The sequence below is a fragment of the Ictidomys tridecemlineatus genome, chromosome 2 (genome assembly GCF_052094955.1).
Source record: "Ictidomys tridecemlineatus isolate mIctTri1 chromosome 2, mIctTri1.hap1, whole genome shotgun sequence".
NCBI lineage: Eukaryota > Metazoa > Chordata > Mammalia > Rodentia > Sciuridae > Ictidomys > Ictidomys tridecemlineatus.
In genome coordinates, this window is record NC_135478.1 from 9,241,331 (window position 1) to 9,262,699 (window position 21,369).

Sequence of the window (21,369 nt, forward strand, 5' to 3'; positions counted from 1 at the left end):
ATGTGACTCTGCTGCTTGCTGGCTCAGTGACCTTGGGCACAGCCTGTTTTCTCATAAGAAAAATAGAATAGTGAATCTTGTAGGGTCAGGGGAAGCTTAAATGAAATGACATGCAAGGGTCCTGGTGGTACTCGTGGGCAAGGACAACCCCTTCAGCCTGACTGGGGGGAAGTGAAGATGGGTCCTATGGGGACAAGGCAATGTCCTACTGACTGGCATAGAGCCGCTGAGTGGCTTGCCACAGGGTACAGCTGCCCCTCTCTGCCTCACTTGCTCCTAGCCTTCTTAAGGCTGAGTCCCAGGACCTTAAGTTTGTGAATAGGCCTGTCAGTCCAGGACCTTAAGTTTGTGGACAGGGCTCCAACCACTTCACCCTTCAGAGGGCGCCTTGTTCTGGTGAGGAGGGTCCAGCCCTCCTGCCTGGAAGACACCAGTCACAGGGTGCTAAGGGGAGAATGCAGAGAATGGGAGGGGGACCCAGAGCAGTCTTCTTCCCCACCCTCTTCACTCCCCCATAAGGACAGAGGTTGAGGCCGGAATGTGGGGACCTGCAGAGACAGACACCAGAAGTCCCTCATGTAGATGCACACAGTCCCTGGGGCCTCGTAAACCAGATTCCAGGCACTCTTGGCCTGGTGACCACAAGATCTGCTCCCCACAGGGCGGTGCAGGGAAGCTATGCTGAGGAGGATCCATGCCTGGCCCAGGGCCCTGCCTCCTTAGGAAAACAGCACCATATTAGCACTTGGTCTGTCAGGCTAGGGTGGGCCGGTGACAGGGAGGGCTCTGGGTGCCAAAGGAACAAGACCCCTTTCAGCTGGATCTTGGTACTGCTGAACTCAGGGGCCTGTCCACCATGCCGCCTGGGTCCTCTATCTCCTTCCAGGTCTAGGGGACCTTTCCCGGGGCTAGAGAAGGTAGAAGTGCCAGGGAGGGGTTCGTCACTGCACAGTGCGTGGCGGCTAGGACTTCCAGGCCATCTGAACCTTCCTTGGCTGTGCTCTTGACCCTGCCCTGAGTGGCACTGGAGCTGTTTGAACAGTGCCAGACACTCTCCCTGTCCATTCCCTCCTCTGCATAGCCCCAGAAATTTCTTACAACCTTCCCTCTGTACCACTGAGGACTCTGAAGCCAGGTCACCTGCTGCCCAGGTTCCATGAGGCCAAGTTCAGGTGCTGGATCTGCCCAGGGTCAGGGCTCCTGCCACCCTTAAGACCCTCTGAGGGCAGGTGCACATCATCAACAAAGCACATCTATCCGCAGTCTTCTGAACTCCCCACCAGCCTTGCAAACAGGTCCTCTCAGTGGAACCAGTATGTTTCTCCAGGGTTCCGCCCCTGCCCACAGCCCCCAAAACATCCCATCAACTGCTGTTCCCTGGACTTATAAGGAAGATCACAGGCCTTGGAGCCAGCCTGAGTTCAAGACACAGCTATGTCTTTCTGGCTGAGGGACTTCAGTGGCCTCCTAGTTCTCAGGCCTGTTTCCCCATTTGTGAACCTAGGGTTACTTTGCACCCATCTCACAGGGCAGCTGTTGGGACATGGAAATAACAAGCCCCCGAGAGCTGGGTCAGGTATGGGGTGGCCTTGAACACTGCCTCCTCTGTACTACCTCCCATACCCCAGGGTTTTCACTGTGACTTCTGTAAGCACCTGGCCAGATGTGTCTGCTCCATCCTATGCACCCAGCATTGCCCGTTTCACCCCGAATGCTTCATGAATGAATGAAATATTGAACCGTTTGAAGGACTGTCAGAACCCCACCTCCAACCAGTGACCACTACCTCTTAAGTGCCTCACCCTAAATCCCACCTCCTCTTCTGGCGCTGGGGTAGACACAGAAGCCAAGAAATCACAGCCAGCCAGGATCTGCATGGACTGCTTTATTGAAGGGCTAGATGATTGACAGCTATCCCCACACCATTCCTTGCCTCCTCTATAAAAGCAGCTCACATAAACACAGAGCTTCCTAGTTAGCACAGGGGAGCTGGCCTCCTACCGAGGCCCAGCCAAGGGACCTGGGGAACGTGGCTCTGACACCCAGTTACAGGCACTGGGAGGAAGGGAAGAAGGGCGGGAAATCCTGTTCACACAGGTGAGGTGCTGGTGAGGTGGGTGAGGAGTCCAGGGAGGTCCTGCTTCAGACTCTGGTGGCTTCCCTTGCCCAGGATGTCAGGAACCTACCCCGAGGAAGCCAGGGCTCCAAAGCCACAGGAGGCTGGGGCTGGAGAATGGAGCAGTTCAAAGGAGTCTGGAGCCAAATGAGGCCAGTTTGGGCCTCTCAGGCCCAGGAGACCCTCAATTCCACCCCAAGTCCACGTGCACACAGCCATGCTTGCAGCCACACCAGCTCACTCACGCTCACACCCATTCCATTCACACAGCTCTGGACCCACACCCTGAACCCCTGGAATGTCTCTGGATTGGGACCCGGCAGGTGGGTCCGTGGCAGGCAGGGCCACCAAGGGTTGGGTCCTCTGTGTTGCTACTGATTGGCTGCCTCACAGGCATCTATCCAATCGCTGTACACATCCACTGGTTCTGACAAATCTGAATTGCTGAGGTCAAGGACAATTAGTGGCACTGGACACCCCCCACCCCATATACCTCTGTTCACCTTAGTGGCAGTCAGACCCCTGCCCTTCATCTTGTTACCACATGTAAGCCAGTGGCACCCATTCTTCTGGGTGGCAGTGGCCCTGTGCCAGGCCACAGTGGGGCTAGAGGCGTAGGGATGGACTCCAGCACCTTCACCCTTAGCGATCTGCCCCTAATTAGCCCACCCTGGGCAGGACAGCTCTGATTACCCCCGCCCCTTCCAGCCAAAAGCTGCATTTTCCAAGGATACATGTGATGGGCGTCTGAAATTCCTCTAGGCACACGGTACAAGAGATGACTCCGGTATTGCGAGCACGGTCCCTGATATGGGATAGAGTGAGGTAGAGAGAATGATGAGCAATAAGCCCTTGGTGACCCCCCAAACAGGAGGACTGGGGCAGGATGGAGAACTACAGGCAAAGGGGAGAGACTCAGGTACCCAGTGGGGCAGGAGGCCTCACCCAGCCCCTTACTCACATTTTCACGTCACAAGACTTTTCGTGGTTGCAGAAAGGACAGGTGAATTGGGTCTCCAGGGTGCCTGTCATCTTCTTCTTGGGGGGTGGTTTCCGTTTTGACTTCCTGCGTCCCATGGCTACAGGTGGGCAAACCTATGGAGGTGAGGGAGGGCAGAAGTCAGAGGCTCATAGTAGCTGGCAGTCCTCTCGTTTGATACTCTGAGAAGCAGACTGGGAAGGGGCCTTGGCGGTGCCCCATGGAATAGGGAGGACTTGTACAATGGTGCCCAAGCTCTACTTCAGGGGGCTGAAGTTCCCAATCCCAAGGCAGAAAGACAGTCCCCTCCCCCAGTGCACTCTGGGTGGCTTTAACCCTTGCTCCCCAACTTACTTAAGCTTTCTGTGCCCTGGTTTCATTGCCTACAAAACAGAGTTAAGGATGCTACCTCAGAGTCCATTAGATCACTAACCACTTTCTACCTTGCTCATCTCTTAAAATGTCAGAAAACTACCTCTTCATCCTCCAGCTACCCATTTCTCCGCAGGTTTTTCTCTGCTGTCTGTGTCCCCTCCCATTCTTTATACTTCTTGTCACTCAACCAAGGTCATCAAAGCCAACACCAACAGTCAGTCCCCCTTTCACAGCACTGGACTCACCTATCCCTCCCATCTTTCCCCTGTAGTTCTCGGGACCCCAGCCTCTCCCTACCGGTCCCCTCTAGCCCTCCTGTCCTCTGCTGCTTCTTCAGCCTCCCCAGTAATAAGAAAGTCCATGAGCTCCATCTTTTGGGCCTCTGCCTGCTCCCTCCACACATCTCCATGGAGGTCCTTGGGCTTCATGCATCCCACCTCTTCAGCCTCCACCACAGACCCAATGGTCTCCTTGTCTTGGACACAACGTCACCTGATGTCTATGAATGTTTCAAAGTAACATGTCCAAAATTGAGCTCCGGGCACCTCAACCTCTTCTCTTGAAGCTTTCTCCATCTCAGCGGACAGCACCTCCATCTTTCCAGTTTTCAGGCCAAAACCCTTGAACTCATCCTTCTTTTCTCTCTTCCTCATACTCTGCCCCTACCCTTCTGAAATACATCCAGAACCTTACCACTTTTCATCACCTCTAAGGCAATCCCCATGGTCTGAGGTGCAGTAATCTCAGCCTCCTCATTCTAATCCCGGTCTTTCTGATCTCCAATTCTGCCTACCTCCTTCTAAGTATAGATTCCACAAGGGCAGGAATTTTTGTCTTTTCTTTGTAGCCTCAGAATCTGGAATTGCGCATGGCCATAGAGTTGCCCTCTCCCTCCAACATATATTTACTGAATGAGTAAGCAGATCTCGGGAACTCTGTTCAATCATACTAATGCCGCAACCAACAAGGCAGGCAAGGTGTCTGTTCCTGAAGTTCCAATGGAGGAAGGCAGGCTTTTATGAAGTAAGCACATAAGCAAGAGAATTTCGTGTATTAGTAAGTGCTATGAAGGTTATTAAACAGGGCAAAGTGAAAGTTTCTGAGGTGAGGTTGCTCCAGATAAGGGGACTGGGAAGGACCCTTTCTGGGTGTCATTTAAGCTGAGGCCTCAATGACAGGAGGCAGTCATGATGCAAAGATGTGCAGGCAGAGGAATGGCCAAGTGTAAGTGCCCTGGGGCAAACTGTTTTTTTCCAGAGTGTGGCTGTAGCCAAGAGAGCAGTGGAGAGAAGAGTGTGAGATGCAACAGATCAGCTACATCCCACAAGACCTTTAAGGTTTAAATAAGGTGCCATCAGGTCTGTAGCCCATCTTGTCACCTGCCAGGACAGTGTGTTTTATTTTTTTCCTGAAAGCTCAACTCTGGCTACAACAAAAGTCAGCTCAGGGTGCTCAAAAAAGGCAGTTCTCCGACTCTAATCCTAGACCTCCTCCCATGAGAATGTCAGTTCTGCAGGGACATGTTTTGATCACTGCTGAATTCCTTGCACGCATAGTGCCTGGAACACATTAAGTACTTAACTACTTATTGAATGAATAAATAAGTCTCCTGAATGAGAACAACGAGGGGGCCCAGTATCTCATTTCACCAGGTGATCACAGCACCGCACCTGAGGAATGGATTCTGCCTTGCACAAGAACCAGAGGTCCAGGTGTGTCCTATGGCGCGTCAAGGGAGTGCTGGAAGAGGGTTGATCCCCGCCCCCCAAACTGCCGCGATACAAGAGGCGAGGGGCGGGCTGTTTCTCCAAGCTCACCGAGGCCTGGACGTCGCCTCCCGACGACCACCCGAAGGAGGCAGGGCCAGAGCTGCCCAACTTGAAGGGCTAGAGTCCGGAGATCAATTTCCCCGACCAGCCGCCCCCCAAGCCGGGGACCCTGGCGGCTGTTCCAGAACCGCGTGACTGTCCCAGAGTAGAAGAACGACCAGTCTGGCCCAGCCCCAACGCCCGCCCGCGCGCACGATCACCTGCACTCGCCTTCCCTCGTTGCAAAGGCCCGGTTCGCCCGGGAGACAGTGACTTCCGGCTCTCGGAGGAAGCGGAAATCCCCTTCCCTCTCAGGTCCCGCCCACCCCGCCCTAAGAGACCCGGCAAATAGGCCCCACCGCCTCCAGCTGCTTCTCTGTGCGCACGCGTACTAATTTCAGGCAGCGAGGATGGAGTGCGCCTGCGCAATGGCCCGTACTACTTGTAATTGTTGCACCGCTTTGTCGCTACTCTTACTTTCTAGTCAAGTTCCCGGGATTGATTGTTCTGGCGCTTCAGGACCAAATCAGTGCTGGGAAGGCGGCCTCGCCGTGGGCTGCACCACTTGCATGGTCTCTCTCAGTTCTAGCCCTAGCCCCTTTCCTTCACTGCCCACCTAGACCTCCACCTCGGGCACCCTGTTCATTTTACAATCCCAGCCTTGAGTAGTAGCAAATACCCTTAAGGCTAAATGAGGTTTGAGGGGGAGATTATAAGAGGCTGTCCTCAAACCCTAAGAGCATCTGCAGATCTCTTAAAAAATTCAAGTTACATTCAGCAAGTCAAGAATCTGTATTCCTAAGTAGCTTCTCAGCTGGTCCAAGGACTACACTTTGAGTGCAGAGGTTGGATATGGAATAGAGACCGTGTGAGGCCTTGTAGGCCATGTTAAGGCCTTTATTGGATTTTAGGTTGAGGAAGTTATGTTTGGTTTAGGGGTAGGGTTTGGTTGGTTCTTGTTTTTGCTTTCTGGTCTGGGTTCTAAGAAGCCCATTCCAGCTGCTTAGCGAAGAATGAGATGGTAGAGTGGAGCTAAGAGAACATTTTGAAAGCCCTAGCTGTGATTGGACGAGAGATGGTGTTACAGAGCTCTGGCGCCTTCCATGAAACTGAGGCAACACAAAGGCCCGCTCCAAACCAGATTTTTGCAATTATGTCAGAAAGATTTCAGTCATACTGATCAGAGTAACAGGCCTGAGTTAATTGAAGGGCTAGAAAAAGAGAAAAGGCACACTCTAGGAAGACAGTAGATCCTCTCAGAGGGGAGGGGGACATTTCAGTACCTCCTGTCCCCCAGTTTTATTGGGAGTCCCAGGAAAGTTTCCAGAGAATCCCACCCAGGAGCCACCTCTTTCTTATTTCTTAACTTTTGACTGAGCAGGATGACACCAAACTTAAGTTCCTACTGCCATGGCAACTCTAGGTCACTTTGATCCATGCTGATCAGCCTAACTAGAACCTATTCTTACAGATTTTAGTTAGGGAAATTAAACTTACCTCCTTGAGTTCTGGGATCTGGTCTTTGTAAGAGTCTCAAAAGACTCAAAACCCCCCTGTATTCGACAGAGTTCTCTAAAGGAACATAATCAACAGGAAATATAATTATAAAAAGGAGACTTACTAGCTTGGCTTATGTGACCAGAAGCTGGATAGTCCACATTGGCCGTCTGCAGGCTGGAGATTTGGAAGAACAAGTAGCTGCGCAGTCCAACAGGCTGAAGCCTCAGAACAAGAGGGTTCAACCCTAGTCCGAGACTGAAGGCTTTTGGAGAATCACTAGCAGAGTCTGCTTTGGAAGGGTGAAGAAGTGAGAGTCCAAATCCTCAGATGATCGCAGCAGCAATGAAGAGACCGCACTCAAAAAGAACCAAACTTGCATCTGCTGCTGCAGACTTGTTCTTCCAGCTTTTATTCCATCCAAGCCGTCATCCTATTGGGCGGTACTTCCCACACTTAGGGAGGGTCTCCATTTCTGTTGGCTATCCCACATGCCAGTCATTCTTAGACACACCCCCATGGGCACACCCATAATCACCTTAATCCTTTCTATTTCTTAATTCAATCAAGTTGATAATTCTAGCCCGGTGTGGTGACGCATGCCTGTGATCCCAGCAGTTTGAGACCCTGAGACAGGACAATTAGGAATTTAAAGCCAGTCTCATCAGGCATTCAGTAACTCAGGGAGGCCCTGTCTCTAAATAAAATACAAAATAGGGCTGGGGATGTGTCTTAGTGTTTTTCAATCCCCAGGGGGGAAAAAAAAGTTAACAATTCCAATTAACCATTACACCACCCACTTTAGAATAACTTGGATTCTTATTGCCATTTCGGAGTCTGCAGTTCTCCTGCAGACAGGTAATTCACTGACGAATGAAACATTCTATTGACTTAAGCCAGATAGGGCTGCAGGTAAATTGCTTTTTTTTTTTTTTAACAATTATTTTTTAGTTGTAGTTGGATACAATATCCTTATTTCATTTATTTTTATGTGGTGGGTGATGAGGACTGAACCCAGGGCCCTGCACATGCTAGGCAAGTGCTCCACTGTTGAGCCACGGTCCAAGCCTGGTAAATTGCTTTTTTTTTTTTTTTTTAATATTTTTTAGTTGTCAATGGACCTTTATTTTATTTACTTATATGAGATGCTCAGAATCGAACCCAGTGCCTCACACATGCTAAGCAAGTGCTCTACCACTGAGCTACCACACCAAACCCTCACCCCCTCCCCCAGGAAATTGCTTTTTTAAAAGAGAAAGCATGTGGGGGTCTGCACAATGGAACTATTTTTTAGAATTATCCTCTTAACCTCCTGTTCCTATTGCTCATGTCTCTGTAGCCCCTATCAATGGCCTAGGCTGGGGTAGAGTTAGTGGAGGTGGATGGAAGTTTCCACATCTAGAAATCTAATGTGAAGCCAAATTTTGTTTTTTGGACCTAGAATGGGCAGAGAAAGCCCCAGAATTCCCCCAATTTAGTGAGGACATAAAGGATCGACTCAATGCTTCAGTGCAGCAGAGAAGGCATATGGGGGGAAGGGGTTGGCAACTCATCTGAGAGGTTAGGGGAGGCTTCTGTGGAGGCCTGATGCTCAGGTGGAAACCAGAAGTCTGGGTAGGAGTTAAACAGGCAGGGAGCACCTATCAAATTTATGATGGAGTGAAGCAGAGAGAAGAGTCGAGCAGGACTTCTTGTTGTACAGAGCACCTCGGGGCTGCCTCTTACTCAGAGGAGGAATGCTGAGGGGAGATGATTGAAAGGAAATGAACCACTGCTTGGCCCTGGTGAATGTGAGACAAATGGAGGCATGGAACAGGCCATTGGAAATGGGAGTCTGGAGCTTGGGAGAAAGTCCTATATGGAATTTTAGGAGTCATTAACATGTGGAGGTTACTGGAAGCCCTGGGGATAGAGGAGGTCACTTGGTGTCAGGGGTGAGGGGCAAAGGACAGTGAAGAGGGCTCAGGAGGAGACCAGGAGTATCCACCTCAGACCTTAGCAGGAGGGGACCAGTGAAGCAGGAGGAAAAAGTTGTGTATCTTTTCCTGGAAGTCACCAGAAGAAGGTGTTTCGAGATGGGAAAAGTGGTCAGATGTATCACACATCACTGAGAGTTTGAGGAAGATGAGGAAAGAGAATTGACCATTGACTTTGGCAATGTTTTGATTACTGGGGATATTGATAAGAGCTGTTTCTTTTTTGTTTGTTGTTCGTTTGTTTTGTTTTTTGTTTGTTGGAGGGGGTACCAGGAATTGAATTCAGGGGCACTCGACCACTGAGCCACATCCCCAGCCCTATTTTGTATTTTATTTAGAGACCGGGTGTCACTGAGTTGCTTAGCATGTCACCATTTCTGAGGCTGGCTTTGAAATTGCAATCCTCCTGCCCCAGCCTCCTGAGCCGCTGGGATTACAGGCGTGGGCCACCATGCCTGGCTGATCTGTTTTTCATTTTAGCATTCCAGAAAATAATTTGTAATGCAATTTATTTTAAATGAATGGATCTCCAAGATGTCCCCTAGGGGGCAGTGTTATCCTTGGAACTGCCCTGCTGGAAGACCCTTTTCTCAGTGCTGACAGAAAGCTGCATACACAGGATGGGAGCATACCATACATGCAACCTTGCAACTTGCTATTTCCAATGATTGGTTTATACATATTCGCATAACTCTTGTTTTCAGTAGCTACCCAGTCTATAGTGCAATTCAGCCATAGTGTATCCAAATATTATTCTGCTAATGAACAATCTCAAGAGCTTTTCAAGTTTTTTTTTTTTTTTTTTCCCTGTGATGAAGCAGTAAAAGTCCTTGGACCAACATCCTTAAGACTAGCTATTTTATTGTGTAGGATAGATTACCAAAAGATGACATTGCTTAGTCACAGGGTGGGTATGTTCTTCAGTTTGCTTGAGATCAACAGGTTAATGTTTTTTCTTTTATTTCTCCTTTTCTTCTTTCTTTCTTCCATAGGTTAGTCCATTCATCTTTCTTCCTTCCTTTGAGATATAATTTACAGACAGGGAAACAGCTTGTTTTTACATAATGACACTTGTAATACACATGTCACAACTGTGAAACCATCACCACAAGCCAGATAGTGCAGATCTCCAAGAACTTCCTTAACCTTTTTGTGTTCCTTTCCTCATCCTTGCACCTAGCACCATCTGCTCCATAGTTTTCATAAAGTCATATAAACAAAATAAAATGACATGTAGGTTTTAAGTTTTGTCTCTTTCACTGATTGTATTACATGATACATATGAGATACCAGTAGTATGTTCCTTTTTATTATTGAGTTATGTTCTATTAAACACTTGTTTCATAGTTTGTATATACTTTCATCTGCTAATAATGTTGGGTTATTTCCAGTTTGGGGTAATTTCTTTTTTCTTTTCTTTCTTTTTTTTTTGTCTCATAGAACCATTATGATTTATCTCAGGGGGAAGGGTGGCAAAATGTGCCACCCCCAAATATGCCACTTTGTCATACAAATTATTCTGAATTAGAAGCTGTTGAAAGTCAGTAGGTGTAAGAGGCCTCTCTGACCTCTTTTGATTCCCCCCCTCCCCAGTGCTAGGGATGGAACTCAGGGCCTTGCATATGCTAGGCAAGTGCTTTTCCACGGCGTTTACCTCTCTTTGCTTCTTGAATGCAAGAGATAAACCTCTAGATGAAAGATGCCTTCCCTAAACCAAGAGGAAAATAATATCCATCTTTTCAGAAGACAGAAGTCACAGCTAAATACAATTTGTTCAGACCAACCTATATATTTCTAGGTATTTTTCCACCATTAACTGCCCTAGCCCATGCCCCTTTATCTTATTATATTTTTATAATTGACAATTGTGTCCAAATCAGTAGGTAAGGTATTGGACTCTGCTTCTTTGGGTCTTCATTTCCTTTTGAGGGCTCTTGTGTCTCATAGAACTTATATTAAATAAACATGCATGCTTGTCTCCTGCTAATCTGTTTTATGTCAATTTAATTATGAGTCTCATCCAAAGACCCAGGAGGGTAGAAGAGAAATCCTGTCTTCCCCTACACAGGTCTCTGGTGGATGTTCATTTTCACCTTTTACTATGACTTATTTATTTTTAAATTGGCTAATTTAAAAAATTTCTTTCTTTGATGTGGTGCTAGGGAGGGACCCCAAGGCCTGGTGCATGCTAGGGAAGTGCTCTACCACACTCCCGATATTTTATTTTGGTACCAGGAATTTGAACCAGGGGAACTTAACCACTGAGCCTCATCCCCAGCCCTTTTTATTTTTTGTTTTGAGACAAGGTCTCTCTACATTGCTGAGGATGGCTTTGAACTTGCAATCCTCCTGCCTTAGTCTCCCGAATCACTGGGATCACAAGCATAGCCACCACTCCCGGCCCAAATTTATTTTTGCATATGGTCTAAAATAGGGTTCAGGATTTGACTTCTTATGACCAGGCAAAACTCACCTCCTTTCCCATGAAACTGCATATCCCTCAACTTATCATCATGTTCATCTATGATCCTGAATTTGTTCCTGGATAGTCTCTTGCTGTTTGCAGAGCTGATATCATATTGCTTTGATGATAGTGTGCTTTGTCTTATCTTCCTACTCATGCTTCTTGGCCTGGAATGGTGACTAGGAAGTGGCAAGTTCTCACTCTCTGTGACATTGTCTGCTGGTGATATGAGGATGCCTGTCCCTTTCCCAGCACCTGGTGTGTAGCCTGGAATGGGGAGTTGAAAATATCCAAATACCCAAGGTGGCTGAAGCCAGTAGTGGTTATTTGGGAAAATTGAGAAGAGGTGAGACCTTGTGACCAGGATGGGGAACTTTGCCATCATGGTCCTTGCATTTAGAAGTCTTTCTTTCTTTCCCTCCCTCCCTCCCTCCCTCCTTCTTTCCCTCCCTCCCTCTTTCCCTCCCTCCCTTCCTTTCTTTTTTGGTACTGGAGGTTGAACTCAAGGGCACTCAACCCCTGAGCTACATCTCCAGGCCTTTTTAAAAGTTTTGAGACAGGTTGGGCACAGTGGCACACACCTGTAATCCCAGCAGCTTAGGAGGCTGAGGCAGGAGGATGGTGAGTTCAAAGCCAGCCTCAGCAACTGCAAGGTGCTAAGCAACTCGGTGAGACCCTATCTATAAATAAAATACAAAATAGGGCTGGGGATATTGCTCAAGTGCCCCTGAGTTCAATCCCTAGTACAAAAAAAAAAAAAAATTGAGATAGGATCTCACTAAAATGCCCAGGCTGGCCTAAACTTGCAATCCTCCTGCCTCAGCCTTCAGAGTAACTGGAATTCCAAGCATGCTGCCATGCTGGGCTCCAAAACGCATCTTTCTAATGATGGTCAAGGGCTAGCTGGTACTGTTTCCTCAGTTGGACAGAAGACCTCAAGGGCCATCGCCCACCGTGCCTTGTTCCTCAGTGTCCTTGGGTCACCAGCTGCTTGTCTCAGAGCTTTGTTACTTGGTGCCCATGGAAATTAGTGCAAAGGAGGGGGCCTGGGTTACAATCCTTCCCTTTGCCACTCGTTTCCCATGTGACATTGAATGTGTCACTTCTCCTTTCTGAGCTCTGGGCCCTGGGAACAAGGACGTTGGGCTAAAGTGATCTCTGATTCAGATCCCTGCCTTTCCTGAGTCAGTGGGACAAACCAGGATGGCTGGGAACTGCCCAGATTGTTGGAGTTGAGTGAGAGTCTGAGCCAGAGCTGGGATGTATGTGTATAGCCTCGACTATTCCAGAGGCTGAGGCAAGAGGATCCTTGAGCCCAGGAGGCCGAGGCCAGCCTGGATAATATAAGGAGACCCTGTCTCAAAAAAGAAAAAAGAAAAAAAAATTGAGGGTCTGCCACTTCCTGTGCCTAAACTTGGACTTGATATTTAAGATACCTAATCTGTCCCAGCCTCTTTAATGTCCTCTGAGAAATAAGGAGGACTCTGGCGCTTGTCTCATGGATCAGAAGTGAGGGGGTTTTCTGGTTTTGCCTTTTTTATTTTTTGATGCCAGGGATTGAACCCAGGGGTGCTTAATCACTGAGCCACATTCCCAGCCCTTTTTATTTTTTGAGACAGGGACTCTCTAAGTTGCTTAGGCCTACTGAGTTGCTGAGGCTGGCTTCCAATTTGCAATCCTCCTACCTCAGCCTCCTGAGTTGCTGGGATTATTATAGAATTGTGCCACTGTGACAGGCTTGCTTTTTTTTTTTTTTTTTTAAGAGATAGGGTCTTTTTTTTTTTTTTTTTTCACGAACTGCTACATTTTATTTTTGCACCAAAGGAAAATAAAAGAACCAATTTACTAAGCAGCTCAAAAACTGTTAAGTGTTCAATGATCAAGAAGGAAATGAGGTCAGAAAGCAAACTTTTCACTTCCTCCCAAACATATTATTGCAAGTATCACAGAAACAATACTGATTTTCAACTTACAGAGAAGTTAATCAAAAAGGAGAATACTGCAGATACACAGGTCAGACTGGGAGCAGTGATCCAAGAAGCTTGAATAACCAAGCAGCTCTTTCTGTCCATATTCCAGGCTCATCAAATTCCTCCTATTTCAAAGTAGATATCCACATGCAGAAATCTTGGCAGCTCCAAATATATTAGTCTAGCTGTTTCACATGGCATCTCCACAAGCATTCTGTACAGGAAGTTCCCATTGCTGTCAAAGAACTCCCGTCCCCTCTGCACTACTTTGCTGCTAAAGTTCTGGTTCCATAGTGGTGAAGGCAATCCCCCACTCACTGTCTTTTTTTTTTTTTTTTTAATTTTTTTTTTTTTTTTAAGAGAGAGTGAGAGAATTTTTTTTAATATTTATTTTTTAGTTCTCGGCTGACACAACATCTTTGTTGGTATGTGGTGCTGAGGATCGAACCCGGGCCACACGCATGCCAGGCGAGCGCAGTACCGCTGAGACACATCCCCAGCCCCACTCACTGTCTTGACAGGGTCACAGTGAGAAAAAGTGTTGGCAAAGCCGCTCTCCCACTGTCTTGACAGGGTCACAGTGAGGATGAATGCTGGCAAAGCCACGCTGGTTGGTGGGTAACCGAAACCATGAGACCCTTTTTTATGTAATTGGGACTTTGCATTTTCATGCTTATGTTTCTCACAGGAGGCATGAGTATGTTAAATGCCAAACAAATTAAATTTCAGATGGCTACAACATAACAGGTAGTTCATGCCTTGGAGGCTGTTCTACTACCCCTCAGCATATCAAGGACAAAATGAAAGGCTATTCTTCTATCTTAGTACATTGTGGACAAACCTAATATCAGACAACAATCATCCTCTGAAAACAAACTCTTTGAGAACTAGTGCACATTGACTGAGAAACAAATTCTTTGAGAACTAGTGCACCTTGACTGAGAAACAAAGAAACTCTTCGAGAAAGCAGCTCAACCAGTTTTATGAGAATAAATTTAGGAATCAATTAAAATAGCTCTATAAGACACAGTTTTAGAATAATGTTAGAAATATTATTTTATTTAGATTCTTAAGTTTAGAAATTCTTAAGTCTTTAGTTATATAGGTTTCTGATATGCTTTAAGGATGATTCATAAACTTTAGGACATTTTAAATATAAGATTTAAAGGGACTTTTTTAGATGGGAATTTTAGATTAGAAATAAAGTACAAGTGTACTTTAGGTTAATGATTAGTTAGGAGACTTAGAGTCTGGTTACGTAGTTTGGCATTAGTTAATAAGAAAATAACATATCTTGGGAAAAATAGTAAATCTTGGGAAAATCTGAAGGAAGTAAATTGGTGACATGTTTTATTGATGATTCTGTACTTTTGATGATTGTGTGGCTGGGGTCATATCCTGGAAGAATGTAGATCGGTGTGCTCTCAATCATGGTTAAGGAAATGTCATGTCTTGGCAAAGTTTTAAATTATATAATCAATGACGTATTGTGAATCTATAATGATGAGAAAAATTGTAATAAAAAGGGGACCCAGAGAAAGCCGCTCTAGCTCTCTCTCTCTGAAGATTGCTCAAACGGAACGACTCCTGTCTCATCATTTCGCCGACGCCACTCCTCCTTCAGGACTCCCTGGACCCCGCTGGGGCTGGCCCCCGGCACCATAGCTCCCCTGTCTTCAACATTTCCAGTTTCTCATCACTTGGCAATCCATTACTGTCAGTTCTTCTGGTACCTACACAATCACTGGAGTATTTTTGCAGCTCTCTCTGATGATCTAAGGCTGCAGTGATAGGCTCAAAGCTTTCCTTCTTCAAGCCCTGGATTCCTTTATTCCTTCCCTTTTGTCTCAGTGCATTTGTACTGTGAGTTTTTGTCTCTCTCACTGTCAAAGCTGTGCTGTGATGCTGACCTTCAGATGAGGCTTCATCCCCTGGCATCAGAAAAGAGTTTGATACAGAGCGGCCTGCAGCAAGTGGCTTCACGGTATCTCTAGAGCCCTGGAACTGCCGGAGTGAGTGGGCAAACTCAGCTTTCTCAAGAACTTTTTGGTCCTGCTTCAGTTTCTGTTCCAAAGTGGGTACAGATTTACTTTTTTTTTTTTTTTTTTTTTTTTTAAGAGAGAGTGAGAGAGGAGAGAGGAGAGAGGAGAGAGAGAGAGAGAGAATTTTAATATTTATTTTTTAGTTCTCGGCAGACACAACATCTTTGTTGGTATGTGGTGCTGAGGATCGAACCCGGGCCGCACGCATGCCAGGTGAGCGCGCTACCGCTTGAGCCACATCCCCAGCCCCAGATTTACTTTTTAAAACCCTTCGGATAACATTGGTGCTGACATCAAAACCTTCAGCCAACCTGGGAACTGACCAGGACTCAGCAAATTCCTTATGTAAATACCGTATCTGCTCCATGGCTTCCCATGTCAGAGTTCTGGGCCTGCGCCTCCATTTGCCTCCGAATTTTCTGGAATCGAATGGCTTTTTTTCTGTCATTTCAGGGTGCTGGGGGAGAGAACCAATGGCAGAAGCCATGCGTGGGAGCAAGATGGGTGTTTGAAAAGTCTTGGGCTAAATCACCAAGAGCGCAGCCCTCTTTGGTGTCAGTAAAGGCCACGGGGCCATGTTTGCCAGCTTAACGCTGCTCTGTCCACCGACCCCAAAATCTAACATCTACAACAATAACTGCCCGTCAGCATGCTGAACTATCTAAAAGTGTAACGAAATATACGCCACTAGCGAAGGAACCTGTGGTCGCAAGGGAGCTGAACATCTGTCCCTACGCCGCTGACAACAGGTAAGGTAACAACAGGGTAACCGCCGGGGAGAAGTAAACCAGCCTCCAGCAGCCCGCTACCCTACAGCACCGAGATAGGGTCTTAGTATGTTGCCCAGGCTGGCCCCAGACTCCTGGGCTTAACTGATCTTCCTTCTGCCTTCTGAAGTTCCCCATCCTAATCACAAGGTCTCACCTCTTCTCAGTTTTCCCAAATAACCACTGCTGGACTCAGCCACCATGGGTATTTGGATATTTTCAACTCCCCATTCCACTCTGCACACAGGTGCTCTCCACTGCATTGGCATGTAGTGGTGGTGTTCTTTAGCTAATAGGCTTGGCTGATAGTTATGCCAGCCAGGTAAGTGTCAGCTGGAACCAACTCAGGGTTGCACTTTGGTAAGATAGCTTTATTTAATTATACTGTACTATATGTGCCTTGTCCCTAAGTCAACAGTATTGACATCTATGAGGTAGCAAATAAAAGAGGTCACTTCCCCAAGTAACATTCTGTCCAGGTTGCTATTTTGCTTCACTCAGCTGGACTGACAGTTGGAGCCAAACCGTGAGGTCCCTGCCCTGTAGCCACTGCAGTGGTGGTTGAAGGCGAGCCAAGGGAGCGGTTACTGTGGCTTGCCTTGCACCCTGGCTCAGCCGTGTGTGGGTGAATGTTTCTCAACTCTCCCTCAGAGGGGAACTTCGCCCCTGAAGCTGTCAGCTCAGCATGAACACTCTGCTTTCTGTGTTGATCCTAAGTGGGGGTTGGGGGTGTGGGGCTGGGATGTGACTCAGTGGTAGAGCACTTGCCTTGCATGCATAAGGCCCTGGATTCCATCCACAGCACCCCAAAGGAAAAAAAAAATCTGTATTCACCCCAAGAAACAGGCCCTGAAATAATTGTTCTAGAAGTTTTCCTTCATGTATATTTTCACAGATGTATAAAAGCATTGGTCCATGGATATCTATAGCAGCTTTGTTGGTGAAGATTGAGGGCTGGGGTTGTGGCACAGTGATAGAGCGCTTGCCTAGCATGTGTGAGGCACTGGGTTCAATGCTTTGCACCATATTAAAAAAAAAAAAAAAAGAGAATAAGTTACTAAAAAAAAAAAAAAAAAAAGAAGGGAAGATTGAAAAAGGCCTCAAAGATCACCAGCAAGGAGCCAGTGACATGAGGTGGAGGCTCCGTGGCTGTCCAAACAAAGGCAATCTGGGCTGGCTGTGTGGCTCGAAGCTAGCATACTTGCTGAGACACACCAGTTACTGGGTTTGATTCTCAGCACTCCCAAGAGAAGGTGACAAAAAAAAAAAAAAAAAAAGCAATTCGCCCTGAGAGCAAATCCTGTTTATCCAGAAACATGTCTGCACGTGTAGAAAAGAATGTGCAACATCACTGCTTGCAGCACTGTTTGAGGGTTGCAAAATGATTGGAAATAATTCCGATAACCCTCAGTACATAAGAAAAACAATGGTATACAAAGGGGACCTTTGGGGCAGATGGAAATGCTGTGTGTGGGTCTGTGCCTTTTTCAAAACTTATCAAACCAGGGATAGGGGTGTAGCTCAGCGGTAGGGTGTGTGCTCAGCATGCTTGAGGTCCTAGGTTCCATCCACAAAAGCAAAGTTCAGATCAGTGAGAAGGAGGAAAAAAGCCAATTACCCTTTGTTTTGATTTGCACCAAGAAATTCAGGGCAGGGGGGAAAGACATGGCATTTATAAAAAGGCATTTTCTCAGGAGAGGGGAAGGAATGGGGGAGCTGGGATGGGGAGCGGGTGAGGGATTACACTTTTCTATGAACTTCAGATTGTGAATGGTGTGAACGTGTCACTGGATCCATATACAAACCAACAAAAATGAATGTCCTCAGACAAACCATGGAAGAACCGTGGTTAAATAGTGGAAGGACCCCAGGCAGAATTGTGTGTGTCACTTTGGGGTAGAAAAGGAGGATGGTGGCTGGAGGTGTGCCTCAGTGGCAAAACACAAGCTTAGCATGCCCAAGGCCCTAGTTGAACCCCAGCACTTCCAAAAATAAGAAAAAAAACAAAAGAAGGATTTTTTATTATGAAAAAAATCAACTTATTTCTAGAAAAAGAATATAATAATGGCAGCTGCCGCTGGGAAGAGGGAAGGCACAGGTTGAGGGTTTTTGGTACTGGGTATTGCTCTTGGGGGTGCTATTCCACTGAGCTAGATCTCCAGCTCTATTTTCGAGGGGGTACCAGGGGTTGAACTCAGAGGCACTCAACCACTGAGCCACATCTCCAGCCCTATTTTGTATTTTATTTAGAGAGAGGGTCTCACTGAGTTGTTTAGTGCCTCGCTGTTGCTAAGGCTGGCTTTGAACTTGCAATCCTCTGGCCTCAGCCTCCCAAGTCCCTGGGATTACAGATGTGCATCACCATACCTGGCTAGGAGGAGGGCATGGTTTGGAGAGAGGGCTTGCAGATTTGGCCTAGAAGACTGGCTTTATTCTGTATCTTTCTTCCTGCTTGTTTTGTTTTTGTTGTTTCTTTTGTTTTGTTTTGAGACCCGGTCTCACTATTTTACCCTAGGTTGACCTTGAACTCCTGGACTCAAGTGATCCTCTTGCATCAGCTTCCCAAGTAGCTGGGACTACAGATACACCACGGCACCTGGCTCTTGATTTTTACTTAAAATCATATGCATGTATGAGGACACTTAGTTATGGATAGGGTTAGGAGGTGGTGGAAGCAGGGGGCAGAGGCTCAGGGAAGCCCGGGCGCTCTAACCCTAAAGAGACAACACAGTCCAGGCACACATGAAGCCTTGACAGTTATGCTTTTATTAAATGGCAGTAACAGAAACATGATTGCTTCAGGAACAAGTTTTTCCCTCTCTTCCTCCCGGCTCCCCAAAACTCAGCCTAGGTGAGTCTGGCCGTGGGGAGTGACATGCCGGCCGGAACACATGTCCATGCTTCTTTCACATGTGTGGGCATCTGTGCCACCACGGCCATGTGGTGCTGTGGCTCTCTTTCCTGCTCTGCCAGTGCACCAGGGGCCTGAGAGACAACCTACCTGTGGCTGGGGTCTCCACAGGGCCACGCACCACCCTTGCAGAAGCCCCACTGCCTCCGGCCTCCAAGTGGGCAGGCAGGGTCCTCCTGGGTGTTCAGGGTTTGGCTCGCTTGGGCAGGCTGGTCTTGAAGAGGGATTTTCCCGAGGCTTCGATGTATGTGACGGTCATCTCCTTAGGGCTTATCTCCACATAGGCAAAGCCACCCAATGAGTCCTCGGACCCATAGTGGAAGCGCAGGTAGCCGTTGGGGACTTTGCGCTGGTGCCGCACCGAAGGGTCCATGAAGTTGCCTGCCCCACTCAGCACGTAGCCCACTCCGTTCTCATCTTGAAGGTACTGAGGATAGAGGAGGAGGCAAGGTCAGTGGAGTCCCCAGCCCTGACTTGGGGTGAACCAGGGGTTCCACCCACAGCTGCCTTGGGTACAGGGCCAAATTTGTCCCTGACCCCATGATTTTTTTTTTTTTTTTTTTTTTTAGCAAAATGCACAACCCCCCTGACCTCAGTTTCCCCTACAGGGGTGTATTAATGCCACCTCACAGGTCCAGCACTAGTAAGCAACTATTGTCATGACTTTTATGAAACTTTAGGGTATTTTCCTGGATAGAGAGAAAATTCAAGTTCAAACCCTTCAGAAGGCCCCAGGAGGCCCCCAAACAGCAGGAGGACACCAGAGCTAAGAACCTGGCGCCCCTCCCCACGCACAGAGTCCTCACCTGCAGGTTGTGGTCATGGCCGCACAGGTAGGCAGTGACCCCATATTTGACCAGCAGTGGCTGCAGGTGCTTGACCAGGCAGCGGGTGGGTCCATGCTCAGCAATCGACCACACAGGATAGTGGCCGGCCACCAGCACGTAGTCCTCTTTGGCTGCCGCCAGCTGCTTCTTGAGCCAGGACATCTGGGCTCGGGCCAGCGTCAGGTCTTTGGGCCTCTCGGGCTGCTGGCTGAGGAAATCATTCGAGTTGCCACACAGCGTCACAGTGTCCAGCATGAAGATGGCCACAGACGTGTTGGTCCGTGGGATCTTGAAGTGCAGGCGGTAGAAGGGGCTGGGGAAGTTCCTGTGGAGGAAATCGAGGTCAGGTGTGAGCATTTTCGGCAGAGAAGCACCAGAACTGTCTCGGGTCCCTTTGTCGCTGTGCGTGAGAGGCAGAGCAGGCTCACCAGCGCTTGGAGACCTTGGAGTAGGCAATCTGTGCCGAGACGTTGCCCAGGTGGTCATGGTTCCCCGCCAGCACATACCAGGGCACATTACGCAGGGAGCGGTCAGAGAACACATCCTCAAAGGTCTCCTGCGGCCGACAGAAAGGACACCCCCACCAACAAGGGTCAACAGCTACCCCAATGCTGACACAATCAGGGCCCAGGGCCCAGGGAGTTGGTGCGTGTTCTAGGCACTGGTCAGCTTCCCTTTGCCCTCCCCAGAAGGTCACCAGATTGGGTGGCTTCTTCCCACTGCCATCCCCCTACTTTGCCAATCACACACCTGGAACCTCTTGTCATTGACATCATGCACGCCATTGAAGTAGAAGTTGTCCCCCAGGGACAAGATCAAGTCTGCACCCATGGTCTGCACAGTTCTGGCAATCTCCTTAGCGTTGGCCATCTCCCGGGCTGTGTGGAACGGGGCATTGGGGACTCCTCCCCAGTCACCCACAGCCACAAAGCGCAGGGTGGGGGTGGGGGCAGTACAGTCAGCCAGAGGGAGCAGCAGCGAGGCTTGCAGGACCAGCAGCACCATCCATGTGTCCATCTGGAGGGGAGAGAACATGTCTGGGGCCCTGGCTGAGGCTGGGGAGCAAACCCTTGAGACCCCAGGCTGCCCTGCTCTGAGAGAAGAGGAGACCCCTCCCTACAGGGCTGGCGCGACAGGAAACCCTTGGGTGTTGAGTTCCCAGGACACTGTGGCATGAACTGGCTGGAAGGACTCCAGGGGCCAGGAAGAGTGGCTCTGCAGGGCCCTTCCACCCTCCCTCATTCTGTTGTGCCCAGCACTCACCCTGGGGGAGACACAAGTCAGGCTGTGGGGGCTACGAGAGGCAGGTGGGCTCCAGGGCAGAAGTGGAGGTCACGGAGCCTTTATTCCCTGGGGTGGAAGCGGATCACTAGAGAGGATGATGCAGTTTCTCCGAGGACTGTCCCAGAAGCCCTCCCCTTGGGTCATGTGAGCCCTGGACTTCCCCAGAACTGGACATGGGATTCTGGCAGGGGGTCTGGACTCCCGTGGGAAGCAGCGCTGCTTGCACAGCCTCCTGGGCTGCCTGCAGGGGCTCGTTTGTGTTGTGGGCAGAGGTGTCCTGTGTTTCCGAGTGTGTCTGTGCATCTGTATGTGTGCACGCGCCTGTATGCATGAGGCTGTGGGTTGTACACTAC

The 21,369-nt window shown here is 48.4% G+C and overlaps 2 protein-coding genes and 2 long non-coding RNA genes across 12 annotated transcripts in view; 1 reads left to right on the forward strand and 3 right to left on the reverse strand.

The window, feature by feature from the left end:
- Nucleotides 1-1,872: 1,872 nt before the first annotated feature.
- Elof1 (elongation factor 1) lies at nt 1,873-7,138 on the reverse strand. 5 transcript variants are annotated; one of them, XM_078036585.1, is made up of 4 exons: nt 6,900-7,138; nt 3,078-3,211; nt 2,851-2,921; nt 1,873-2,552 (listed from the first exon to the last, which is right to left on the reverse strand). In XM_078036585.1, the coding sequence occupies exons 2-4, from the start codon at nt 3,191-3,193 to the stop codon at nt 2,488-2,490; spliced, it is 252 nt and encodes an 83-aa protein (XP_077892711.1). In that variant the 5' UTR covers nt 3,194-3,211; nt 6,900-7,138; the 3' UTR covers nt 1,873-2,487. The 5 variants fall into 5 exon arrangements, with proteins under 5 accessions (XP_077892711.1, XP_013218725.1, XP_005336238.1 ...); XM_013363271.4 differs by lacking the exon at nt 6,900-7,138 and adding an exon at nt 5,510-5,658; XM_005336181.5 differs by lacking the exon at nt 6,900-7,138 and adding an exon at nt 5,500-5,611.
- A 2,454-nt stretch (nt 7,139-9,592) lies between these two features.
- LOC144373671 (uncharacterized) lies at nt 9,593-13,503 on the reverse strand. The gene is made up of 2 exons (XR_013433266.1): nt 13,189-13,503; nt 9,593-9,769 (listed from the first exon to the last, which is right to left on the reverse strand). It is a non-coding gene; the product is annotated as an uncharacterized LOC144373671 (long non-coding RNA).
- Nucleotides 13,504-14,554: 1,051 nt separating this feature from the next.
- LOC144373665 (uncharacterized) lies at nt 14,555-18,782 on the forward strand. The gene is made up of 3 exons (XR_013433257.1): nt 14,555-15,259; nt 15,681-15,976; nt 18,510-18,782. It is a non-coding gene; the product is annotated as an uncharacterized LOC144373665 (long non-coding RNA).
- Nucleotides 18,738-21,369, reverse strand: part of Acp5 (acid phosphatase 5, tartrate resistant) — a 43,121-nt gene continuing 40,489 nt past the window's right edge. For 2 of the 5 annotated variants that reach the window (XM_040290420.2, XM_078036680.1), the window contains exons 2-6: nt 20,996-21,082; nt 20,483-20,749; nt 20,161-20,288; nt 19,712-20,057; nt 18,738-19,332 (exon numbers count right to left, since the gene is read on the reverse strand). In XM_040290420.2, the coding sequence (XP_040146354.2) occupies nt 19,090-19,332; nt 19,712-20,057; nt 20,161-20,288; nt 20,483-20,749 (984 nt within the window). In that variant the 5' untranslated portion in view covers nt 20,996-21,082 and the 3' untranslated portion in view covers nt 18,738-19,089. Of the gene's footprint in view, nt 19,333-19,711; nt 20,058-20,160; nt 20,289-20,482; nt 20,750-20,995; nt 21,102-21,369 lie in introns of all 5 variants that reach the window. The other 3 variants (XM_021733889.3, XM_078036696.1, XM_005336184.5) reach the window with 2 other exon arrangements.